Source organism: Notolabrus celidotus, chromosome 15, assembly GCF_009762535.1.
Source record: "Notolabrus celidotus isolate fNotCel1 chromosome 15, fNotCel1.pri, whole genome shotgun sequence".
Classification (NCBI taxonomy): domain Eukaryota; kingdom Metazoa; phylum Chordata; class Actinopteri; order Labriformes; family Labridae; genus Notolabrus; species Notolabrus celidotus.
Window position 1 is genome coordinate 18,681,694 of NC_048286.1, and position 27,490 is coordinate 18,709,183.

The following is a 27,490-nucleotide window of genomic DNA, read 5'->3' on the forward strand; positions in this document are numbered from 1 at the left end:
TAATGACTCAAAAAGACTGCATTTTAACTTTTCCACCTTAAAGCAGCAGTGAGTGCCGACGGCTGTTCCCACAGCAGGCAGCCCTCCCTCCTTCAGCCCACCTTCTCATTACAGGCAGAGTTGTCCCGGGACCTTGCAAATTGGGAAGCCAGATGAAATGAATTAAAGTTGTGCAGTGAAAAAGTAGAATCTCATGCTCCCTGTCTCTCCATTTTCCTCAGACCCTTTTTCCTCTGCTTGCCTGAAAATTTTGGGGCGGGTGGAAATAACTCAGCATAGCGGAGGTCAGGCCTTCCATTAAGGCTGGAGCAGAGCAGCCACCGGCTCTGGTTACTGATGGCTCTATGTGTGTTGGTGTCACAGGGAGGGTGTGTATGTGAGTGTGTGTGCGCGAGTGAGCTTGAGTCAGTGTTTGTGTGCGAGTGTCAGCAGCAGTTCAGGTGTATCCATTCAGCATGACAGCAGCACTGTCACACTGCAGAGTGAGAATTCAAGAGAAAACAGGAGTTTACAGCATGTCACCAGGGTCTGCAGCATGCTGACCGGGACAGCATCTGCATTTTGGCACTCTTAAAAAATCCCTGTTGTACTTTACATACAATTAGCAATTCCTCAGAAGAGAAGCCAGGAGAAAGTATTCATTATTCCTTTCTTCTCTCCCTGCCACTAGCCCTCAACAACAGTTTTGTTGATATGCACAGATGTTCTACAGACAAGTTTAGATTTTTAATGGAACCTGTGGAAAGCAGGACTTTTTCAGCACTCCCTCAGTCCCCCAGCTTGGGAATTCACATTTCCTTCCTCAGACTCTTCTTCTTCTTCTTCATCTCCCCGACTTTATTGTGGGTCTCCCTCCCCGCTTGCTCAGGTTTCCTTGTTGGTCTCCAGGTGAGGGGAATGCATACAAAGAGTCATCTCAAAAGGATGTGGCTGCTAAGTACAAGACAAACAAACGGAAGGCACTGAAGCAAATACAATTCCCTTCAAATTCACTCCAGATAAGATGATTCTTCTCACCTCTCGCTTACAATGCTTTCTTGTGTTTAGCGAGGGGCTTTGCTGAATCAGAATTAGAGGGAAATGCTTTTTTTCTTCTTATTTGCTGAATGGGGATGTAATCTGCAATCTGCATGACTTTAGCTTCTTTATTTCCCAAAATGATAAATAAGCTTTAATACTCTTTAATATTAGATTGTATCACTTTTTCATTTCCATATGAAATAATTACCGCTTTCTTATGAGATTAAAATTCATGAGGTAATGGTAATTATTTGCATTTTGTAATTAAACCACACTAGACCCTCTCTTTTTTCCTCCTTTTTACCTTAGGCAACACATTTTATCTTAACATTAATGAAAGCTATTTCTTTCTTTTATTTGCACTTTACAAAAACAATACTCAAATGTTCTCACTTATGCCCGTCTTTTCCTTTGTATGTGGGTGTGTGTATGTGTTTGTGTAATAACATGTGTGCATGTGTGTGAGCCTGTTAAGTTGACACATGGTATCCTGCCATGTGGCTTTTTTTTTTTTTTTTTGCCAGGCTGCCATGCTGTCCGTTTAGGAGTTTGGCATTTTGAAACAAAGGCACACAAACAGTAGACGGCCGCACACAGAAACAAATAAGTGCAATTGTCAGGTCAAGTCTTGGCAGTTTAATGGCCAATGATGAAGAATGATGTTTATTCACACATCTTGTAGATGCAGGGTAATTAAAAACAGCAGCAAAAAAGATAGGTTTACTAGCATACTTTCTCAATGCCACAAAAAGTTAATCAAATCAGATTTTGACCCACATTTCTTTGCAAGGGGATGTTTTTTTGTTTGTTTTTTAAAGATGAAGGCCAAACACATAGTGTATTTAGATTTTGCACATCATTAAGCTGATAAGAGCTATAATGGCAGCTGTGATCAAATCCCTTGAGGTAGATAAAGACATCTCTAAAAGTAGGGATGTGCACTTTCAGTTTACTTTAAAAATTTAAAATGATCACCCTTACTATTCAGCTCCATGATTAGTACTTTGTCAAACAGATTATTATTTTATGCATTGTAGGCCTGAAATGCCTGACATATGTTGTGCTGTAGCCTAGCCAGCCACCACTTGCCAGAGCTGCAGCTTCAGTTAATAGCTACTGCCATAATGCTACAATGCTCTACTACCCGGAAATAATGAGCACAGATGACAGATGGTATCTCGAAGCAGAGCGCAATTTGGCTGTATTTTCATCTAGAAAATGGAGCTTAAGTTGTATGTAAGCTGTGCTTGGGTAAACTGGCATATAACCACTCAACTGGAGCAATGTGTAACTTGCACAGGCATGTGGATGTTAGCCTGCAAGGAGGACCAAAGGCTTGTTGGTACTAGCTCTGCTAGTGTTAGCCACATTCAGCAAACCAAGTTAGCATAATTTACCTGTCTTTTCTGTGTTGTCGTGGTCAGTCGTGTTAACGAAATTGGGCTGAATTGATACTGTTTTCTCAGTGTTATCTTTTCTTCAGACTAGTCACTTAGTTGGAGTTTTAATTTGTATTTAAACGGACAGGAAATTAATTAAGATTCTTATCTAAAAGTAGCTATATATTTCACAGAAAGTTTTACTGCCAAGAACACATTAAATATTTGCATTGTTAGTGAAATAGCAACTGGTAGGAAATGGCAATTAAATAAAATAATTGAAAGTTTTAGACTGTAGTCGATGCAGATTCAGTGCTAATCCTGTTATAACTTTAAACCTCTATCAAATTGTGAATGACCACAACTCCCTCCAGTGCTTCCTGTCTGTCACCCCTGGCAGTGATTGTGATTGGCCGCTCTGCCATCTGCCTTTCCACCTGCAACTCCATCTTTATTTAGCAAGTTAGGGTGTGTCTTCTTAATCCCCATTTGACTGGCAGCAGGACGGCACCTCATGGCTGGAAGTCCCTCCTGGCATGGCCTTTTATTGGCTATCCCCTCACCTGCTGGAGTGCCAAATGCCAGATCAGTTTTAAGTGGCAGATGTGGTGTGGGTGTGTATGTGTGTGAGTCACATAATCCCCATTTGACTGGCAGCATGAAAAGGGCCATTCCTTGCCTGGTGCTCCCTCAAGGGATGCCCCCCCACCCCCCCTCCCCACTGGCGATTTTCCATCTGTCTGCTCACCTGTCCTCCATTCGAACTAAACAGATGGGGGTGTGGTCCTGATGAATTCACAAGGACTCAAAGCTGGAGCAGGCAAGTGCTCCATGTGCACCCAACCATGTCTTATACCAGATGAATAGGTGACTCCAGTTCGGCTCTCTCTCTCAAGGGGCTTCATGGCTTTTGCAGCTCTTTGAAACGCACAAGCTGCCACCTTCAGTTTCAGAATTTTAAAATAAAAGTAAACAGCAGACTGGAGTCGTGACAGACTGTGTGATCTAATGGACGAAAAAAGGTCTGAGCAATGATTAAACTCTCTAAACCAGTTACATCTAGCGTCCCATTTATAAACATCCCTTCCTTTTCCTCTCAGAGATTGAATGAAAGCCTGTTGGTGCAATGCTCTCCCATCCCCAAGCCCAAACATTTGTCTTCATCAAGCCCAGAGTGTCCAATAAGAGCTAATGTGATTGCACACATCATTATGGGAGGGGATGGGGGGGCTAGATTTTCATAGCTGTGTTTACCTCATCTGCTCAATGGCGGAGCAAACCGGAATGATTCAATTACACCAATCAGATTGGATAATGATTTCGATGTGGGTTGCTTCTGCCTCCAGTTTCTTATCGCTTCCTGACATCGTCCTCACCCCCTCCTTCTCCTCCTTCCCTTTTCTTCTTTGCTTATCCACTTTTTCCACTCCACACTCTTGCCGACCCAGAGTGTGTTTTCATATTTTCTAGAGCAGTGATATATGTAATATAACATGTGGTCCGGCATTAAACAAAAGTGTGTTTACGCTGCTTAGAAACACAGCGTGCCTCTATTTACAAGGTTTTACTGACACAGGGAATTCACTTTCAGCTGCCCCCCCTTACCGTATGTCTGCATCCAACTATCAGCAGCCTGCAGTGGTGGGTGTAATGTAGGTGCAGCCCTATTTTCTGGCTGTCATATTCACTCTGGGTTACGGGAAGGTGACAGGCCTAAGTAATTACTGATTCCCCACAGCAGATACCTCCAGCAAGCCCCAAACTACACTGCAGCACACTGCCTCACTAAGTCTCTCGACTTGAGCCTGGAGAGAGAAAGACATACAGAATCCAGAGGGCAAGCCACATGGTCAGAAACATACAGTGCATTAGCATAATAGGAATGCATATATGTTGGCGCCCATACAGGCATGGACAGATGCATATATAAATAATGCAAGTCTACTCAAACAAATGAACTTGCATAAGGGGGACATAAAACTTCTGAGTTAATCCAAATAGATTTTTTCATCCAACAGAGCATAAACATGAGCAAATATCTTAATAGAGGGAATACATGTGATGTCATGGAAGGTGGAGTTACTGCGGTCACATCCAGCTAATGGCAGAAAGCACGTAGAACATAGCACATAGCACTGAAAGCACTCATGCTGCAGCATCAGCATTCAGCCCGAATACTCTGTTTTTGTGGGTTTCAGCAGCATTCGGGCTGAATGCTGCTGAAAAAAAAATGTATCTGTTGATTTTAAAGCCAGAGTTTTTAGTGACTCAAAGCTAGCTCTCTAGATCACAATGATAACTGATTTTGCAAAGCAAAGATCACAACACCTTAGGACACTAGATTGCTTTTTTAAGCTTGTCCTTGTCGTGGAATTTTCATAGTCTTATATATGCGTATGTAAGAATGTTTAACTATTCTATTCTTTCAGTCTCAATGTCAAGTAGAATAACTTGATTCCTATGTAATCTGTTACGGGAGAGATAGTGTCAGGGTAGTAGTCGAGGTCTCTCCCCCTGCTCCTGTCTTTATCTATGTTTCATGGCTGACTTACTGTCTCCAGAAGTTATCTAACTTTAGCGTCATCTTCGGAGGGAATAAATACCGTGCCTGAGGATTTGTCTGTCAGAACTGACTTGGCATTGCACTGCACTCTCCTGCCTGTGTACTGTTATGTTAGTTCTCCTTGGCCAAGTTCTACATAAACTATTTCAACGTAAGCCATCCGAGTCTCCTGAGTCTTCTGTGTCCAGTGTCCAGTTTGTTGCTGAATTCCATCACAGTCCTGATAACCTGTTAAATCCGTTTAAGGATATATATATATTTTTTAAGTTATATTTTTTGGTCGACCGGTCGGGAATCTTACCGGCAACCCCTATGACGAGGACTGTAGCCTCTGTATGTGGGGCGCTTAGACCGCTAGGCCACCAGCGCCCCTAAGTATAGTTTTGTGGTGAAAGACGAAAATAGTTTACCTGTAGGTATATATCGCCTATAAAAATCAAATCAGTAATTTAAAGTGACTTCTGTTTTGCATGTATTTTTTTTTCATCAAGTGAAAGCAACAGAAGTACAGTATAGTGCCTGTGCTACTGAATCAGATGGTAAAACCATTCAATTAATTTTTGACACACATTGCATCGTGTACTTCAATAGCTTATAAATCCCAGTTTTTGCCAACATGTTGGTGTCCGCACATCAGTCCAAATTACTTCAATTTTTGCAGGTATTCGTCCGGTTCACTCCTACTAAAGGCTGTGATGTTGATGGACATATTGCCACTGAATACAAACGAGGGGGTGTGTCATGTGGGGGAACGTGCCATCAGTGTGTACCCTCTATTGAACATTACAATAAACATACTTTATAACGTTCTCTTTAATATAAAATTTGTTTTTCAGTGAAAATCTGACCTGCATTATATCTACAAAGAAGCCTTTATGACACAACCAAACGATGAAATATTCAAATTCATTATACAGCACATCTGAAAAGACAAACATGCAATGCTGTTTTATTAAAGTTCAGAAGCAGCTATTGCTCTTTCTAATGTGCAAGCACTGGTTGCCCTTAATTACCATATCATATATATGTGTTACGGTCTGATTGTGAAGTAGTGGGCGTTTATTTGGCTGGTTTGCTTATGTGTGTTTTGTTGTGTATTATGCGGGCAGTTTTGTTGGATTTTGAAGTTCAAACAGACCAAAGTCTCATTAAAAACTAGGGAAGATAAAATACATTTCCTCTTGCCTTTAACATATCGCTTGTAAGGACACCCTGATCTACTCTACTATCTATGTTTTCATCTTTAATATTGTTTATCAAAAGGACACTACTTCTGTATATCTGGTTTACAAAAACTGCAATATGAAATCTAAACTGATTTTCCTCCTGAATGTGTCTGCATTTTATCCTGCATTTTGAGAAAGCCTGTGTGTTCCCCAACTGTCATACTCCTTCCACATCCAGTAGATCTTGTAGTGCCAGGTTTTTCCTTAAAGTGTTTTAACACTTTCCAGCAGCCATCTTCTCTGTGCATCATGTCTAACCTGTTTCCTGTGTTCATTGCTCCTTTTCAGGACCACGCTGAGATTAACTCCACCATCCTGCGGAGCCAAACTAACACTGCCCGTGTGGAGGGCCTCAGGGCGGGGACAGTCTATGTGGTACAGGTGCGGGCAAGGACTGTGGCCGGCTTTGGCAAATACAGCAGCAAGATGTGCTTCCAAACCCTCACAGATGGTAAGACTGGCTGTGCCAGGAGAAACAGCTCTCTCTATCTTTCTCTCTCTCTCTCTCTCTCTTTCTGTCTAACACACAAACACCCTTCTCCCTTTTTTTTTCCACCACTCTTGCCACTCTTTGTGTTTGTTGTTGCATTATTACTTGTCAGAGATTATAGAGAGGAACTGTAATGTTTGATTGCACTTCTATTTCTACAGCTAAATTAATTTCCTCCATGCTCAGGTTTGAGATTATGTGTGCGGGTGCTTTGAATATGTACAACACTGAGTGTCTTTTGTTTGTGCAACTAACTGTGCTTGATCCAAAACGCTTTGCTAATTGGTTTTTCACCCCGGCCCCTTCTGTTGCTGGAGAACCATCCCAGAATGCATAGCTGTGATTAGTAGTTGATGAGATTATTATTTTTTTTACTAAAGGAGGGGCAGGATTGTAGGAGAAGGGAAGGGAGAAGCAACACCTGTTTCTCTGGCAAGGTAGCAGGAGTCTGTTTATTAGAGTAAGTGCAAGGAGATGTGTGTTTGCGCATCACTTATTCATGTAGTTCTTGTTCATAGTCTTGCCAGGCAGTGAAATCTGGTGCTAAAATTACAACAGCATGATTCACTCGGGATTGATTTAGCATTTGACTTCATGTATAACAATCACAAGATTTGCCAAAATGCACCTCATTGTTCCTTTTCGGACCCAACTATGGCCATGGTTCGTAATGTATCAAACACGGGGTGACATTTCCATAATGCATTGCGCTAATTACGGTGATAAAGATGAAGGAGATGGTGATGATCTTGAGGGAGGGCAAGATGTGAAGGATAATAATGATGATGAAGGTGATCAGTGTGGCTATTTACCTGTGCGGAGCAGATGTAGTGACTCAGTCATGGCCCCCTCGCTCCCCCTCACGGTCACAAATGATCTTCCTCTCAAACACGTCAAAACACACACACACACACACACAGCTGCACTATCTCACACAAGCATCAACGTCAAGAGCCTCATCCGTTGGCTCGCTGCCATAGCACGACATTCGTCAAGGCAATTAGCAGCAGATGCAGGAGAAGCGCTGACAATCACACCCACTTCTCCACCTCTGACGGCCTCCTCTCGCCCTGTCAGTCCGCTCCATGGTCATGCGAAGATGCCACATTGTCTCTTAGTCACCTTTCCCACTCTTTGTCCTGTTCTTGCTCTCTGGACATTTTCATAAACCTCCACGTGGTGTCCTTTTGCACACAAACACATACTCGCAGGCAGTGCAACCTTGATTGGCAGGTGTAGAGAAAAAAGGGTGACCGGTCCATCAGTAGGGTGACTGATGCCTTAGTCGCATAAAAGGCCGAGTCCATGAGACCTAACTGATTGTAATAAGAGCCTATTTACCACTGGAACAGGTTACTGTGTGATTTCTGGCTGTCAAGGGAAAATCACTGTTCTCATATGGGTGAAGGAGGAGATTTATCTGGGCCTCTCATGCCTATTATGCATCAAAAAGAGAACAGGACAGCCTGGGAGTCTGGAACATCATTCACGCTGTTTGCTTGAAATGTACTTGATAAATGTGCAAGTTAAAAGAGCTAGCAATTCCTGTCACATTGGGTTTCCTCATATATCCAAGCTCTCGTACACCGCTCCAAAGATGCATTAGTTCTTCCTTTATCACTTTAATCCAATAGGCCCATTCTACACGGGGGATTGGGTTTAGAAGCAGCTGATTTGCCTGCAGCATGCTAAATTGTGCATTGCTTTAACTACAGGGTTTGCTGGTGCCAAAGTCAGGGGAAGACAGGCGCACAAGAAGATAGCTGAGGATTCTGCTGTGTAGCGTTTTTAGCCTTTCCTCTGAACCGCCAGCCTGCGCCAGCTGTGTACATAAAACATGTTAGGGCTCCATGTGATTGACAGTAGATGACTTCCTTTTTCAACAACAGTCCAGTGCACCTTTTTGTCCGCTCCTCTGACAGGTTTTGAAAAAGTACAGGCTGAGAGGCCCCTTTTCTCTTTCTCCCAAACAGTTGTATGTCCCCCCTCCCTCCTCTCTGTCTCTAAGTCTTTCTCCTGCTTTATCAACACTACCTGTCAGTCAGTGCTGCTTAAGCTCACTGGATTTCAGTCTGCAGTGCTCAACAGACAGATCTATATGTTTTCTTTATCCATCAGTACACCCAGACCGCTCTGCCTCTTCTTCTCCCTATCACTCATTTTACCTTCTAAACTCACACTCCAACAAACACCACAAGATAAACACAGTCACGCTACTTAAGCTCCACCTAAGCCATTCACACTATCTGTCTGTCTGTCTTTGTCTTTTTGCTACACAGATGACTTCAAGTCGGAGCTGAGGGAGCAGCTTCCTCTGATTGCAGGGTCAGCGGCTGCAGGAGTGGTCTTTATTGTCTCTCTTGTTGCTATTTCCATCGTGTGCAGCAGGTAATCATAATTTTTAACAGGAAACACTACTTTTTGTTTTTCATGAATGCATTTGTAGCTGACAGATGAACTGAATATGACTTCTTTTCAGGTTCTCATCTTAGAAAAACAACATAAATAGTAGGCAACTGTTCAACTGTGATGACAGACTAAATATTCCTGTGGGCTCCTAGGAAATATGGGGGGGACATATTTATAATATAAACACTTTATAATTTGATACATCAGCACTGCATGCTATTTTATTGCTTATTACTATTTGCAGTCGGATAGCAAACTGCATTAAGATTGATTTGTGGAACATTAAAATGGTTTGCACATTTTGTAATCAGAAACCGACAACTGTGACAACTTGCAGCTCTTCATTTATTTCAGAATGCTAATGAGACACAGCCACATATCTACATCATATTTTGAAACATGTACTATGCAAAAATCAGAGCATGTGGTATTCCTAACCAATTTGTTGAAAAAAAAAAAAAAGCTTAGCTGGCATCTATTTAAAAAAAATACTCAGTTTCAAAAAGAACCAAACAACTCCTACTTTGACCTGATAACTTACTCGATTCAAGTCAATTTAATTTGCCAGCAGCTTGTCACATTGTCACATTCCAATCTGTCCCCGCTTTGGAAATATGAAAGTGGAATTTTCTGCAGTGCTGCGTGCAACTTTGAGCAAGCAAAGTGCTCATCAAACGGGCTAGACTCTTTTGATGCCGAGGCAGAGGAGACAGATGAAAAGCAGAGAGATCCTATCGAGGTCTAATTAAAAATCAGCTCATTTTCATAAACTTCATTTGCCATTGCTAGCCCTCTGCAACTGATTCAATTTCAGCCACGTCATAGTCAGGCTTTACACAGAAACATGAACAGTAATAAGGCCTCGTTTACACTTTCTTTCATCCCGTCATCTCTCTCTCTCTCTCTCTGTCTGCTGTCTCTCTCCTCTCTCTATACTCATTACTCCCTCAGGAAAAGGGCGTACAGCAAGGAGGCTGTTTACAGTGACAAGTTGCAACATTACAGCACAGGAAGAGGTGAGTCCATTCTGATGCTGACTTCCCCTATGAACTAGTTGCTAGTATTGGGTGCCGTATATTGTGTATGTCTACTCTTAGAAGTATTAAGCAGACAATTTTCTATTTTTTTCTAGAGCAGTTAATATTTTGGCTTAAAACAATCCGAATTTAAACCCTTGTCAAGATGAACATGGGAGTCACTCCCAGACAAATACCTCCTGAGACAATCAACTTGCAACAAATTTCATCCTATCTTTACACAACTTTGGCACATAAAATAAATCAGTTAAAGTAACAAAAATAAATGCGCTTCAATGTCATTGATACAAATTTACAAATACAAATTATTTTAGTTGGCATCTGCGGTCTCTTTAACACAACCTACAAAAACACTTTTCAATGGATCCAGTCCTTTTTGTCTGAGGTACATGTTCAAAACATTCAAGCCATTCAAGCCAGAAATTTAGCCTCATCTGATAATTATGATTATTACTAACACTGTGAATGGCACATGCACCAGAATCATGCAAGGACATCTCCAAAAATATATCTGTTTCTGTAGTTAGACATCTATTAAGAAAAAGGGGATAAATTCATTTTAAAATATCAACCGTTGGAGCCACTGTGGCTAGCTGCTGTGAGAATCTTATCTGTACTTTTATGATAGCAAAATTAAAGGCTACCTGAAATATGTGTCCCTGGCGTGTCTACCACCCCCCCGAAAATGAAAAAAAAACAAAACATTCTGCCCCTGTTCTGATTTCTCCACCTTTCTGTAAATGTGTGCTGAAATGAGCCGTTTCAGTTTTCAGTGTTTTTCATACGTCACAATGTGTTCCGGTCTGTAACGGAAGTCAGAGCTCGCAGCTTGTTCAGCCCTCAACTCTGCCTCCGTTTTTCATTACCTGCACACGTGTGCTAACAAGGAGCTTAGGAGGGAGGCATGCTAGTTGTAGGCTGTCTTAATAAACACAAAGGTCGGTTTTACTCCCTACGTCTTCAGATTTGAAGATCTATTGGATGAATTTTATTTTTCATGGAAAAGTGCTAGCGCTAGTTAGCATAGCCACATAGCTACATGTACAGCATGTACCACACAGCTACATGTACAGCATGTACCACACAGCTCTGTACCAAGACACACGTCGACACACTGACAAATAAAACAACAAGAAACACTAAATCTGTGACCAATCGTTCAGAAAGGTCCTGCTACAGGCACCTCTCTGTCAGGACCAGATTCTGGATCAGATTCAGAGGGTTGAAGTAACGCGGGTCTGTGAGCAGCCGTGTATATTCAGCCAACATGTAAACATTAGATCAACTACTGGAGAGCCGAGGCCGTGGTCTGAGAGCTCATCCTCATTTAAAGGCACAGACACAGAAAACAGCCTGTTCTGAGCAGGGCTGAAAAAGAGGGTTTTACAGGCATGCCAAAATCTGATTTCAAAGTGTTTTTTTGAGCAATAAACTTTAAAGACATGTTTTGGGGACCTCTTAGACCAATATATTTTGATGAAAAAGAGCATAATACCTTTAAGGTCACCTTTAAAGTTGTCATGTCAGAGGCTTTTTAATTTTTTTCTAAACACGAGTGTTTTCATACATTCCAATCTTCGCTTCACCTCCATTTTCTCCCTTGTTCAGTTGTCTTTTGCTGATATGACATCAATTATCTGTGACATGCATGTAAAGCACATTTTATGACTGGATACGCTGATGAAAAGCAGGTGTGGCACAAGCAAAATAACTTGAGGTAGCAGGCGTTTGTGGATGCAAATGACATTTTTCTACCTTTTACATAGTGACACTGACCGACAGTCATCTCTGAGGGCTGTGTGGTAGCTGTGTTTGAGTCATGTTTTAAGCGCCACCCTGCCACCGACTGATGAGGGGAAGGAGCCCAGCGGGACACACATTACTTCCAAAACATGTACACACAAAAGAGAGTGTATGAGATTGTACCTCAAATGAAAGCCTGATGTACTGCCGACCTAGCAGTCTAAAAGGGGCTCACTCGAGGGGGATAGAGTTTTGTTGAGCCTAACACAGCAAAGCATTTCAGCACAGTTACTTTGTGTCACAGCTCCAGCAGTGGCAGCCAGAGGCTCATTACGACGACTGTGGGCAGAGGAGTCAGTTTTGTCACAGCTTATCTTTGGGGAAAAAACAAATGCAATTAACATAAGTTTTGAGAATAAACAAAAGATCAGACACGCTTGCAGCCCTAATCATCAAATGAGTAATTTAAAGTGGAGAGCAAAGGAGAGGCTGATTTGAGATTCTATTCATAGGTTTATTTCTTCAACCTTCAAACCGCCAACACTCGTGAAGTAATCCTCCAACCCATGATTCATTGTTTTCCTGCATTCTCTCAAGATTTGACTGGCAGTTTTGTAATTACAAGATTCAACACAACAATTAAATAGCGCCACACAGCCAATTGTTTTGGATGAATATCCAAAAATGTGCTACTGTTCAAGCTGTTGCCACACACGTCAGGTGATGACTGTCATTTCCAGCCCACCTAATGTGACAGGCGTCGAGAGGGATGCTGTACACACTGTAAACTCAATAGTGCATGTGAGTGGCCATGTTAATGAAACTCAGACCTCCCAACACTGCACACGGTTTGTGGGATGTCACGGCAAGCAGATTGGAATGTGCATGCACACACACGTCTTTTCCAACTGTAGAAACAGGGAGAGCTGGAGTGGTATGGATGGTTATTGTTACCCAATAAAACTTATCAGCATAGTATTAGTAACACCAATGTTATTCCCAGCATACGGTACACTGCAGCTGAGTATCTAAGAATGTTCTCAGTGATTAACATACAGACTGACTTTTCAAGGAGCTGCATGTTTTCTGTGTGCCCTAATGTCCCCTTGCATACTACCTACAACACAGCTTTATGTTCAATCCGGTTTGTTCGTTTGTATCTTTGTTTTTAACATCTGGTACTCACACTGATTTGAAATTAGATTTGAAAGCTTGTTCAAATCTGAAGTGAGAAGTTTTGCACTTATGAAACACACTGAAATTAATAGTGATGCCTCTGCATTACCCACAAAGGTAAAAAGAGACTTTCAATAGGAACACTCACTAGATCACTATGGATTTTTTTAAAGGGCAATTACCTCTGTCATTGTTTCATTATTTGAGTGATTCAAAGTCTTTTTTTTTATTATTTCTCACAAAAGATTAACAGAGGGTAATATTTTTTATTGATAGAGAAAACAGAACTTTACACACATGTACAGGATGGGATCAACAAAGAGAATAAATGTACAGCTTTGTGGTCACCAGAATGAACTAAAAATTATATCTCCCCCGCTTTTAACAGGTGCAGTTACTCATTAAAGCCTGGTGTGTTTCAGCTACTGTGCTTTTCTTTTTGCCTCTGCATACCTCATTTGTGTACTTGAATTCAGTTAGTAAGTTGCATAAACAAACTTGTCAAGCATCTGCAGAGGTCAAATCTTCATTAGCCGATCAGAATTTTATCTTTCAACAAGTGCAGACTTGCAGACGGCCTAAACCAACATCAATACAAATGTGACTTCTAATTCCCTACAAACTTTAGATCCCTTTTGTGATTTCCATACTAATAAGCTGCACTGAGTCTGATAAACGATTTTCTGACATCAAACAGTGGATAATTACTTTGTGTTTAGGACGTAAACTCATATTCACAGCGCCACAGAATAGATTAGTGGGCTTCTTGGACCGACATGCATGGGAATGTATTCACTTTTGGAGTACAGTGTTTTGCAATTGTTGATGGTAATTTTCTCAAAGTAGATAATCACATAAATGTATAATTACTATAAACTGCAATTGCGAAATTACAAATATTGTCAGTTAAAAGCAATTAAGAGAAATTATGTTTCCTTGGTATATAACTGAGGAATGAAAAAGCTCCTTTAACTCAAACAGATGAGCATTTATGAAGATACTACTTCACTTACTGCCATTGCTCTTTGTCATTAGGCAATATGTAAATCCGGTAAACTAGGACCAGTAATTTAATTGTTCCCATAGCCAGTGATAGATTAATGTAAGCATAACTGCTGTACGGTTGATTTGTGAATGCATTAGTGCCACTCAGTGAATGATCGGAGCAGACAAATTGCTGGCTAAATGCTTGGCATTGGTGAAAATAACATGGTTAAGTGTTCGAAACATCAATGTATAATGCCAGTCAACAAAATACTTGAACCCCTATAGGAATTGTGTCCTAGCTGAGGGATTGTCAAAAGATTTATAATCCAAATTAAGCAAATAAATCAGTTTGTCAACACCTTACATTTATGTCCTATATGTGGCCCCTGATTAAAAAAAGTTGTGAAATTATACGCTTAAAACACCCAAGAGTCACTATTAGGTTTGCGTTTTCTTCTGACGCGCTTGTTGTTTCATACATTGGCTGAAAATAGAACTGATGTTAGGATACACTTGCTCCGTACACTCAGATGAAAGATCTATGAAATATTAAAGCAGGGATCTATTTTTTTTATCCAGTGGCCATAAAAAGTTGAGTCCAGTTAACCAAGAAGGGCCGTACCAGAGGGAGAGAGAGGGATAAACTGTTTGCATTTTAAATTATACATGAAAGTGGGCTCTGCACTGTGTATTAGAAGCTAATGGGTCTACGTAGTGTGTGTACACTTACTTGAGGTTTTTTTTGCGCATGTTTGTTGCCGTGTATATGCTCCCTGCTGAGACCTTGAGTCCCACCCAGTGGCGTTGCTGAGCGAACAGCTTGGCGACACTTGTAAATAGAACGACTTTATGGAATGCAAAGCTGTAAACCCTCTGATGGATTTACTCAAATCCAATCTGTATGGAATCTCTAATGAGCAATTACATTTGCACAGGAAAGGTTCAAGGCAATTAGAGCGCTAACTAGAATCAGCTTCTAGTCAAGAGCGAGGTGAGTCACCTTGATCCCTCCAAGACCAGACCTTATCCTGCTTCGGTCTCTGGAGACCCCTGCCTCTCTCTGTGTGGCTTATGTAAATGAGCAGGCACAAATTGACTTGATGGAGATGGGTTTATTCCAATCATGGCTGCTGAGTTTTGACTTAACAGCTCTGAGAAAGAGTGCTGCCCTTGGGTGTCACTGTAGAAATGATGATTTGACGTCTGCAATGTTTGTCGTGTGGCAACGCGCATTGAATTAGTTAACAAGTATTTTTCTTGATTCATCCCTACCCGCCTTGTCGACAGAAAATTCAGCCTCCATTTGCACACATCCCTGCTCTGTGAACTGAGCTCACCTATTGCAGAACAGCATAAAGAGCTGGTTGATAGCACAGTGGTTTTATCTCTTTATGAGCTCCTATAGGGAAGGGGCTGCAGGGAAATTGGTTCTACCACTATCAAAGAGCAGAGACTGCTGGGGTAAGGGATAAAAGGGTAAAAAAAAATCTGTCTACATTTACTCTTTATATAAACCCCAACCTCTCCCTCTATCCGTCATCTTTCCCTGTGTGTTTTTTCCGGTCCTCGTCCCTCTTCCAAGCACTGAATCATCAAACCACCATTTTGTTGTCCATTCTATTCATAACTTGTGCAGTTACTGAAATCATCCACCGATACTCTTTAATGTGTGCTAATGTTCAGTTACATTATGAGTTGCTCTTGCTTGTCTCTAAGGTAGACCATAGAGCAAACAGAGTAATAACCATTTAGGATTGTTAAGAGCTTATATAAGTGATTGTGAGTAAAGCTGTGTCACGCTGTGAATTAGGCTGTGACTCAAAGGCCAATTGCAATCATCAATCGTTAACGGTAGGCATTGATTAAAACAAAGAGCACAGTGTCTTCTCCTGGAAAGCTCATTTAGCACTTTGGTTGTTCTAGAACTCTCTTTGCGAGCCGACATGTCTAACTGCCCCTCCCCACTGGGCTGCCCGACCCACTTCTCAGGCTCCCCTGGGATGAAGATCTACATTGATCCCTTTACCTACGAAGACCCCAACGAGGCTGTGCGAGAATTCGCCAAGGAGATTGATGTCTCTACTGTCAAGATCGAGGAGGTCATTGGTGCAGGTATGAAAATATATTACATGGAGAAATCTGTCTGTTTGAGCACGTGTCTTTTTTCTGTATGTTACGGGTTTAAGTATATCTTTGTGTGTTTACTAGCTTAGTCTGGAAGTATTCAAGGTTGAAAGCTCAGCCCTTTTGGCAGCCACACGTGATGGGAACATGTCAAGAGCCCATGTCAAGTGCACTACCAGCATATAGGCCAGCTACCTTGGGACCTAATGGCATTAGAAATAACTCAAGCCTTGTGGCGTATTCCCAAGGCTTCTCTGTTTTTGGATGCTCTACCTAGCAACAAACCTCTTTTTATGTTCCTCCACTTTTTGTAATCTGCCCTTGTTTCAAAATGACCCCATGTATTGTCAAGACGTTCATATCAACAGATTGCTTTGATTCAAATAGAGGCAAAAAATAGCCTCAGCTTAGTGTTTCCACTAGTCTCTAACATGTCTTCCTCTTGAGATAGGGCACACCTTTTTACAGTTGATACAACATGCTGCTGCCATATGTGTTAGTTCATACGGAGGCTAAAATACTCCTGTTGGAGAGGCTGTACCTGGAGTAGCTCAGCAAGCAAGGTGTTAGGAAGTGACAGAGATAGGATAGGGGTAAGAATGCAAGGGGACTATCTAATTAAAGATTTCCATTTTTTTTTATTTCACTGTGTGTTGTCTCTGCAGGACACCAAGGTGGTGATAATTAATCAAACAGGTCCCAGATATTTAACAGATAGCGCTTGCCTGTTTTACCTTGCTTGGGGAATATGAAGATCCTTGGCAGGCTTTTAGGATAGATGAATATTGTGAGTCAGAGGCGCCACGCTGTGAAGGATATCATGAAGGAGCAACACTGGAGGAGTATTGGACAACACTCAGCATGCTTGATATAGCCTAAATTAAGATTTATAACATCACTTTGGGTAATATTTCCACCGAGGGACATGAGCTGCCAATAAGCTTGATAAATGAATAGCTTTGGATCTCATCAGCTCTACTAATCTTTTGTCTAATCTCTTTTTGATCAGACAAAAGACGATTAGTTCTTGTTTTTGACTGCGTCTCTTTCACCTCTAGGTGAATTTGGGGAGGTGTACAAGGGGCGTTTGAAGCTGCCTGGTAAGAGGGAGATCTATGTGGCCATAAAGACCCTGAAGGCGGGTTACGTGGACAAGCAGAGGCGGGACTTCCTGGCTGAGGCGTCCATCATGGGCCAGTTCGACCACCCAAATATTATCCGTCTGGAGGGTGTCGTTACAAAAAGCCGTCCGGTCATGATTGTCACAGAGTTTATGGAGAATGGTGCCCTCGACTCCTTCCTCAGGGTGAGTGATTCTATAAAAGTGTACATGTACAGTGTCATTGAAAGTTGCACACAGTTATAGAGGCTGATCAAAGTCATGTTCACAAGTTGAACAGAAACCTTGCACTCTGAAGCTAAGAAGCTTATTGGGAATGAAATGTTAAACAGAGCCAGAAAAGTCGTTCATGCTTAGAATCCCTTCTAATTCAGATTAGAATAAGCCTTCCAAAGCTATCTTTTGCCAACAGAGAATATATTCCATGACAACGGACAAGATTTCAATCATTCATAATTGGAAATTTCCATTACCATCCCTATCAGCCTTTAATTTCTATTTGAATGCCTGGAGCTATTAATGGACTCCTCACTCTTTCCTTTATAGTCAGGATTGAGAGGACATACAGCTTAATCAATATTCAACTCACTTTTTTTCCTCCCTCAATCTCATGGATTGGTGTTCTATTCCACTTTGATCTAGGGTGGGTTTAAAGGGGCTCTTTGAAGTTGGCTTTGCTAACCGCCACATCCGACTTGTGTTTCCATCGATCTCCTTTACCCTCTTATTTGTTACTGTGTTTCGGTGGTTCAAAGCTAGCTCTTCAGAGCATTCACACAGAGGTACGGGGCACCATGCGTGGATGCTAAAGAGATGGATGCCTGCATGCTTGAATGGAACAATGCCTTCAACACCTACAATGAACAAGATTGGCTTCAGGAATCCATTTTGCTTATCTATTACAAGTGTACTTTTCCTCTGGACATTGAGGGGATTTGAAAGGAAAGAAAAGAGCTCAGCATGTCGATCCTTTTTAATGGAAAAGCGTAACTTTAGTTTCAGTGTTCAAGAAGGAGCAACTCTGACCTGAAATAAGTGACCGTATCAGTCTGCTGATAGTAGGAACTTAAACCTGAAACCTACTTTCTTAAGGTTCACTTACTGTCTGGCTCTGCTGGTCGAGATACATTCTAAAGCATTTCCACTCTGATATCCACAGACTTCATTAGTCATGAAGAACTTTATGTTGTCTGTTTAGTAACATGTAATATTTAATTTACTTTGAACTGATATATCATTTAGTTGGCTAATCATGCACATCCCTATTAAAAATAAGAACATTCAGGCTTGGAATTCTATCCCTCAGATGACTACTGGAAGAAGTACCCCCAAGGTACTCTTGTTTGTGTCCATCACAGCAGAATTATCTAAACATTTCTATTTTGGCTCCTCTGTGTCCTCTAGCAAAATGATGGCCAGTTCACGGTAATCCAGTTGGTGGGGATGATGCGTGGGATCTCCGCTGGGATGAAATACCTTTCAGAAATGAACTATGTCCATCGCGACCTGGCTGCACGGAACATCCTGGTCAACAGCAACCTGGTGTGTAAAGTGTCGGACTTCGGCCTGTCACGCTACCTCCAGGACGACTCCTCTGATCCCAGCTACACCAGTTCTCTGGTGAGTAAATACAGTGTTCAACTTTGATTTTGTTAGCGCTTGTACTCTCATGGTGCTATCTGGATTATATATCTTCTGAGTCTGTCGTCAACTTCTTAATTGCGTATGAAGCAATTCAAGCACCTTTAAAAAACATTACCTGTCAGTCTTATCAGCTCTGCTTTTATCTGACAGTGTCTTATTCTATCTGAAAGTAAAAGAAAACCTTTCACGCTGTCAGTGCCTTTCATTTTATATAAGCTGTCTCTCCTCCTTCCTCATCCTCCTTCCTCCTCTTTCCTCCTCTTTCCTATACTCTGCAAGTCATGGACCGAAGGGTCTGTCACATCTTCATTAGTGCGGAGACAAGCCTCCTCTGGGAAGGCTCCTCTCTCGTTGACATGCCCAGAGTGCAGAGGAACCAAAGGGCATTGCGGCCTCTCAAACTGACAGCTACCACCCCTCCCCCTTTCTTCCTCCATCCCTCCCTCACTCTTCTCTCTCACTCCTCATTCATTATTACTGGGGCATCATGGGAGGCTTTGGCTCCTCATTAACTCCTCCACACTACAGATCTGTAATTATTAGCAGCCATCGTTAGTTCATCTTCTGCCTCTCCTCTTCCTAATTCAAAACACACTCATACACCCCCGCAAACACACGGCGTAGGTCATTAGGACTCCCGGCATGCCTCCGTTCGTGTGTGTGTTTTTATTTTGGTGATATTAAGTGTGTTTGTGAGGCAGAGGCAAGCATGTGTGTCTCTGTGTGGGCGGGTGTCTGCATGCCCATGTGCATGTGTCTAGTATCACCTCATTGACTCTGCTTTGAGACTTTGGTGCAAATTAGCTTGTTTACTGCCAATGCATCATGCGTGTTGCTGCCTAAATTTAGTGGGCATTGAGGTTAAAGAGTGTGCTTCTATATAATAAACCCTAAAGGAAGACAATGAGCTTGATCTATAAATACACCTAGAATTGTCATACTATCCATTTATTTGAAATCCACTGCACCATGTCCTGTATTTTACCTTTCCTCTTGTTTTGGGTCACCAGTCTCCCGTGGCCCAACACATCCTACTCTGCAAGTCTTACCTGGGAGAGGAGGCTTTCACTTGTTTCGTGAAACTGCCTCAGGGGCTCCGTCTGAATATGATTCATTGTATACACAGAGAATGTACAGCATGGTGGTAGCACTGTATATATTACAGATAAATATGAATACATTACGTTACAATAAGGGGAACTGTTTCAGAGGTACCGTAACACATGCAAAACTTTAGATCAAAAGCATGCATTCAAATAGCCTGTGAGTCAGAGCCACACAGGTATGAACAGAGAGTTCTCAAAATAATCTGTTTCATCTAAATATAGGTGAAGAAACAAAACCATCATACATAAAGCAATGTATTTCTTCTGTTTTATTTCCCCTTTTGTAGCTCAGCTTTGGTCGAAAAATACTTTCTGCTGGATTTATTAAGAGAAAAATAAACACATAAAGCATAAGCCCTGTTAAGGCTTCTGACTGACAAGAAGTGTTAGCCCAGGTGTGGGCAGAGAAGCTACGACCTGACATTGGTGTAGCTGAGGGCTAATTGCTCTGCAGGATTAGCTTGCGTTGTATCCTTGACCCCTCGGGCTAAACCTTGCTGAATTGGTCTGCTGTAGCAACAAAGAGGAGCAGCACCTCTGTTGTCTGCGCTGCTGAGCCTGCTAATACAACAGGGTGTAAAAGGTTGGGATTGGATTATAGATTGCGCCCCGCATTTTGATGTTGTTTAATGCAAACAAAGTCTCCTTGAGGGGCATTATCTGGAGAGTCAATAGAGCAGGTGAGATTTGAAGTTTGTACTGTTTTGATGGCAACACAGTTGAGGTTTTTTGATGGTGTGCTTTTTGGTGATAGAGATTTTAAAAAAAAAAGAACACATCAAAGCTTTGGTTGTATTTCACTTTCATACTGAGTGCTGCCTTATTATCATAACCATCCAGATGAAATCTTCAGTTCCAAAACTATTTCTGCTCCCTCCAAAGCAGGGGAGCTGTTTTATTCATAACCCAGCATGTACTGAGAGGCTGATACCATCAATATGCCTGTTAAATTCTTAAATAGAGTTTAATGTGATCTGCTAACAGATGTGAACAATTCATAAAGACCTAGCTAATGTTGCCACAGACTCTCATGTCAGAAGTCCTACTGATCCCTAATTCTTTGTATTCAGGGAAACATGCAAACAAGCATAGAGGGAAGTGGGGGGTCAACAGGTCCCATGCAGGGTTTTATACTGTAATTAAGCCATGCATGGCGCCCTTCACTCCATGGCTTCTTTAGCTGTGACCTGACGCTAACCAATCAGCGAGCAAGGCCTGCGTGGCAGACAAGGCCGAGGGAATCAGGGAAATTAAATTGTGCTGACATGCAGTGATTTACATCGCCATCGACCTCCTCCTCCAACAAATTAATCACCTCTTTCCCTCTACTGCTTTTCTAATTTTTCCCGGCAATTCAAGGCACACCAATTACAGTGCCTGTGCTGTGATGCTGGATGTATGGTTGGGAGGACATGCTGGTAATTGCGTTAACCCTGGATGTGGGTTCACTCTGGAGCGATGTTGTGGAGGTTTTAGACAGAAGGGGGCTGTCCTCCCTCTCTGTTGGCTGCTTACCAAAGTCGTGATTAATTAGACTCACAGGACAATACTTGGACTCCACCGGTCTTGCTGAGGTGATGTGTGCTAATTATTTTAAGGACTTCTAAGAGTTTGTGTGAGTGCAAATGCAGCTGTGCCTCAGCTGTATTTGTCTTGTTCAATGTAATGACATTTGCATGGTTGCAGTGTTTGGGAAGTACAATATGTGCACATTATCAGCCTAGGTGAGACGTCAATGACACTGTGTTTATCTTCATTTGAGTGGAAATATTTTAACCAGGGGACCTATACAACTTCTATTGACTGTGGAGGAAGGGTGTGTCCAGACATGTTTGACTGGGATGGCCTAACCTGGGATAGTGACTTGTAGGGGAAGCACAGAGTGTGAGTGCACAAACATGGAAAAATATTTATTTTCCATTCATTGCTCCACTAATCGTATCTGCTTCAAGTACTAACATTAAAGTGTCATACGTATGTTGTGTTATTTAACGTTCAACAGTAGTACAACAGAGTTTGGGGACTTTTCAGATAACAATAATTGACAATATTTTGCGACCCTCAAAAAATGTGGGGAAAAAAGTGGAAAAACAAAAATGTATTTAAAAAAGTCTTCTATTGTACTAGCTCACTCGTGTTAATGTTAATAAAAACAAGGTCTTGTCCAAAGCCTAGCAGTCCAAATAGTTGATTTCAGCATGAGTCCTAACTCTGAAAAGGCAAACAGCCAATTATAGTTAGATTATCGGCAGAAGTGGTCTGTCAGATTTCATCCCTCAACCGCTACCAAGACATGCCCCTGTGCTGAAGCATTCTCTGATCTTAATTCTGTGCAAATGCATTATTTGTAATTCAAAATTCTGCCATAAATTACCTCCCATATTTGCCTAACACAACTTTTGCAAGTCTTCCTTAAGCCTTTTTCTAACTCTTTGCCAGTCGAGCATTTTGAAGGCTGCGTTAGCAATTATAATCGAAGGTTTTGACAGCACTCTTTTGCAAATTCAGGAGGTTCAACTCACTACACAGTATATAGACTGCAGAGGAGGCAAGCTTTAATCCACCAGAGGAGCAAAAACTCAAAGGGTGATGGGAGACATGCGTGGCAGAATTTGGTAAAGACCTTTTTTTTTTTTTTTATCTATCAGCAGGCTTAACAATCATTATGTGTAGTTATCATCAGCAGAGCCTTGACATATTATCAAGGGGTTAATGTCAGGAAGTTTGAGTAGAATACATCAATTGTGCTTATCCTGTATGAATGCACCCCTCAAAAAAAATATGCATGGGAGGGGTTACTTTTTAATCTCCTGAAGTTCCCTGGTGATAGAAGGACTGACTCTTTTTTGAACACCTACTAAGCCTATCCTTATCCAATAAGCAACCCATCCATACATACATTAGGCAATCTTTCCATGTACTTCACCACTTCTTTCTCATTTCAAAACTTGTACCAGGGCAGCACAAAGGTGTGTCAGAAGGGCATTACTCACTGTAGGTGTGATGAAAAATGCATCAAAGTGTTTGAGGCCATGATGTGCTCTATGATTTATTGTCTGGTCTCATGGGTGAAAGACAGAGACCTGAGCACAGTCACTGGGGTTTAAGGTTACAGTCATTAGGACATTAAGTTGAATACATGTCTGTGAAGTCAACATCTTTGCAGGATGAGTCAACCCAATGGGTGTCAAGTTGACATTTTCAGAAAAACGAACATTGTGCATCCATCACATTGAAGTGGTTAGTCTGCCAGACATGGCCGGAGGCAAGGTAATGCTGTCTCCTATACCTACTAATTAGTAAATAAATAATTGTAATGCTAAAACTGTCATATAAAGATATGACCTGGCAAGCAGACTTCAAAACAAAGTGAAAAAAATTATAATTGTAATAGTTTTGACATTAAGATGAAAACAAAAAGCTACAGATGTCAGCAAGGATCTTTGTTACAAATCTGCAGTCAATGTTTCGTCATCAAGCTAAAGACAAAAAAACTGAGATCATTGAAAGTGCTACACTAATGTAAATGTTGAGGTAAAGATATAGAGCAAGCGGCCAATAGAAAGTGTGACTGGGCTTTTTGTTAGTGAGCATGTCAAGTGTATAACAGCTAAGACAAGTACTGTTAGCCTTTCCCTTTAGAGTTCATGCTGTGAAGGCCTTCGGGAGAATGCGTAGGTTGTTAGGACTTGGGTCAGAAATCTCTGTTTGTGCTCCAGCTGATGAGGTTGAAATGCAGGGTGGGTATTTATGGTTAAAAGTAGGTTTTCTTGGTATACATTTATATGTCCTAGGTGCCTTTTTCTTTATGTATGTATGTGTGTCTGTGTGTGTTTGTGTGTTTGTTTGTGTCATTGAGGCTCAGAGGGGTTGAAAGGCGAGGTCACACAGAGCCAGTAACAAAGCTCATCCGTCAAATCCCTGTGACCTGAGTGACATTCTCTCAGCTGCGCTCCAGTGCTCACACTATGTGGACCGCGCTGCTGTTTCTGTCATTTGTCTGTTTTCTATTTGCATCCTTTCTCACCCTCCTCTCTGTCGCTCTTTCTGGCTTCAGGCCCATGCACTTTTTTGGCTTGTCTATTCAACTTGTACTGAAATATTTATGCACTGAATAAAGTTAAGGGGACAGAGCCTCTGAGCAAACAAGCAGGAAAAATGGGAACGTGTCCATATGGACTAGGAGAAAAAGCAAACAAAGGGACTTTCTTGCAGATTTTATCCTCACATATCGCTTCTGTATGCAAACAAAATGCATATTTATCTTAACATAAAACATCTATATCCATGCATCGGAGCATACAGCAGGGTATACACCTCTAACAGCCAATTCCAGGAACAGAGCAAGGTTAGTAAGACAAGATTGGATACTGACAGTGAAAAAATATCTTGTTTTGTGTATTGATGTTTCATGTAAGGAAGAAGACTTTTTGCAAAATCTCGTTTTAGAAAAGCATCTCAGTAAACTAAGCATTGTAAAAAGTCCAAGTTCAAATACACACGTTTGCTTTCTAGCTTACACAACACCACATGGCAATTTCACACTACAGTATTGTGAATAATGGACGCCTGCTTCTGTCTTTTAAGATCAAGAGCTGCTTTTGTTTATTTTTATAGGTAAAGGAAGAATGTCTGATTCTCTTTGATGACGCACAGCAGTCAGTCTTTCTCCCTCCAATACAACACAAGCCTGGACTACCGAAGGCTATTTATAATGTTCAAAACAACCTGTGTAGCTAAATTCACATCTGAGCTCCTATACAAATGTCTGCCCATTTATACCTAAAATACAAATTCAGATTTATTTCCTTTAACTCCCAAAGGACATTGTCTGCAGCTGTGGCTTGATATAGCATCAGTCGTGTTGGCAAACAATCTAGGGCTTGCATTCCAAAATGTATGAGTTGATGGTTGGATCCGGATTGCATCATGACATCCACATGTGATGTGCAGTAGGAAGCTCAGAACTTTTTGTCCTTCCATTCTCTCTATAGTGAAATTGTTGGCATATTCCACAACTTGAGTTTCCAACTCCGTTTTGAGCATATGGAAGGTTTGGACTGTTACACATGCCAGGTACTTACATGTTAGTTAAGGCATGTTAAGAGGGTCATGCTGTCTTGCACAGATCCTCCACCTCCCTTATCCCCAGGAGTACTGTATGAGTCACCACTGCAGTGACCAAGCACTGTTCCCATGCTGCTTTTTTAAATCTCTTGGTCTTGTATTTGAAATGAATATGGTGTTTCCTTGTATTCAGATTGTGGAGTGTAACTGGTTCAGTCTTGGAAGAAGTAAAGCTGCAGAAAATATCCCAAGAATGTAAATGAGTGTGAACACTGTGGAGATACAAATAGATTTGGATCTGTACCTGGTTTCTGCATCAAAGAGCGAGCAACTATCCAAAGCTGCCCACCTTGATTTATACCTTCTGTCATGTTTGCCAGAGTCAGTATACATTAGGCAGTGATTCCCCATCTGTAGTTGTTGGACTGCATTTGCATCTGAGAAGGATTCACAATATAGTGGTTTGTGTTCGGCTAAATCATTGAAAGAGATGCCTCATTGCTGTCTTTGTAAAATACTATACTGCAGTCTGCAGGATCATATAAGGGTGGCTCAACCACTAAGTTAACCAAAACAATAAACTCCAAATAAGGACCTTCAAATTAAAACCCCTTACGTGCAGGAGCATGGACAGATTTATTCTTTAAGCATTCAAAAACATGTTTGTCTAAAGTTCCAGTTTTAGCACTTAGAAAATTCACATTAACTGCAAAAAAAAAAATAAACAACATTTACTGGAATGGACCCAGTACTGTCAATACCAAGATGTTGCAAATAAATGTACGTAGTGCAAAATTACCTCACTTGATAATGTTATATACTTGCAAGAATATGAAGCCTATATGCAGAAGTGCTAAAAGCTGCAGTTCATCGAGCATCCACTTGAGGCTGGCTGCAGGAACGCTGGAAACCACATACACACCCATTCAAAAAAGGCGATCTTTGCAACACGTGCACAGCCTGGTTAAAAAAAAACGGTTTGAGTCTGAATAGCTAATTTCTCTATCACCACACACTGTATGAGTTCTGCCCAAATAAGGGGGCCTGACTTGTTTGACGGGTGGGCACAATGTAGCTGTTAGCTAATAGGCTAAAGGCCCGCCTGTTTACCTCACACTTGCTTGGGCGAAGTTAGGTCATGTTCAGCATTTCCAATATGGCACCACTGACGATAGGCTTTGAAACAGTGCTTCAGGAACAGATGGGTGGCGTGAAGGATAATACTTCCTTTAATTATACAGTCTATGGTCATGAGCGCACTTTTTTACTTTATCCTCTTCCTCTGTCTCATCTATTTAACAGTAAAGGAGCAATGAAACACAGCACAAAAAGAGTACATTGTCAGTTAATTTTCCTGGTATGAAGGACTTGAATTTATTCATTTGTTTTATTTACAGCACATTGAACGTGAATTTGTACAAAATGTATTTGTACAAATCAAATTAAACTGAACTGAATTGAATGATGTAACTTCAGAAAGATCTCAGTACTTCAGAACTGTTATTTTTGAAATAAGATCAGAGTGCTAAAATATTTCTGGAAATCTTAACTATGGATTCTTTTATCTTTTCCCAGAAGTAGAGCAATTAAACATGGCTATTCTGAGTGGGAAGAACTTCTTCTTTTCCTTTTGTTATCCACCCATGCGGTACAGAGAAAGTTTTACAGTTCATTTGTTAATCAAATCTGAAAGCAAAAAGCCTCAAAGACTTCTCAGCCCACTGCGAGCCTGCTTGGGATCTTTGAAACACAAAATAAAACTTTAACAAACGCTTCCCTCAGCTTCCGCAAGACTCCATTGTATGGTGAAGACCTGTCTTTCTATCTACAGCACATTCTCATAGGTGTCTGAGGAACTAACTTCTTTGCCCCCGGCCCCCCCCCCCCAACATCCCCTGCTTTTTGTTTTCATTTGTTCCATCTCCCCATGTCCCTCTTCCTCTCGCAGTCTCTCTGCTCCATCTCTCTCTCACTCTCTTCCTCATTCTGTTTGGGCAGACATCCAAGGCAGATCGTTGCTCTGAAAATTTCATTAAAAGGATGTTGATGGAACACTCTTCCCAGCCTAAAGTAAATGTGCTCAAGTCCGTTTGAGTGTGCATTGTTTGGAAATGGATTACAGAAGTTGGAGGAGTGAAGGAAAAGTGAAGAGGGAATGTGGGAGAGTAAAAAAGACGGGGAGGAAGATCTGCATATTTGTCTTTCAGATGGCAGAAGAAAAATGTTTATTTGGAATCTTAAAATAGCTTCAGTGAAGTGAGAAAGTTCTGTGAACACACGGCCAAACATTGGACTCTTCTTTTTTTTAAATGACTTTAAGATTTTCTGGGACACTTTATTGATGACTGTAGTTGTAATCTGAAAGATTTTTTTTGCTGTATATTCCAATTTTTTTCTGC

At 41.3% G+C, this 27,490-nt stretch overlaps 1 protein-coding gene across 2 annotated transcripts in view; it reads left to right on the forward strand.

Annotated features, from left to right (window-relative positions):
* LOC117827242 (ephrin type-B receptor 1-B) overlaps nt 1-27,490 on the forward strand; it is a 186,884-nt gene that overhangs the window by 143,340 nt on the left and 16,054 nt on the right. Inside the window, exons 7-12 of one of the 2 annotated variants that reach the window (XM_034703779.1) lie at nt 6,477-6,639; nt 8,958-9,066; nt 10,039-10,103; nt 16,020-16,142; nt 17,213-17,460; nt 18,679-18,894. In XM_034703779.1, coding sequence (XP_034559670.1) covers nt 6,477-6,639; nt 8,958-9,066; nt 10,039-10,103; nt 16,020-16,142; nt 17,213-17,460; nt 18,679-18,894 — 924 coding nt within the window. Of the gene's footprint in view, nt 1-6,476; nt 6,640-8,957; nt 9,067-10,038; nt 10,104-15,953; nt 16,143-17,212; nt 17,461-18,678; nt 18,895-27,490 lie in introns of both variants that reach the window. The other variant, XM_034703778.1, reaches the window with a different exon arrangement.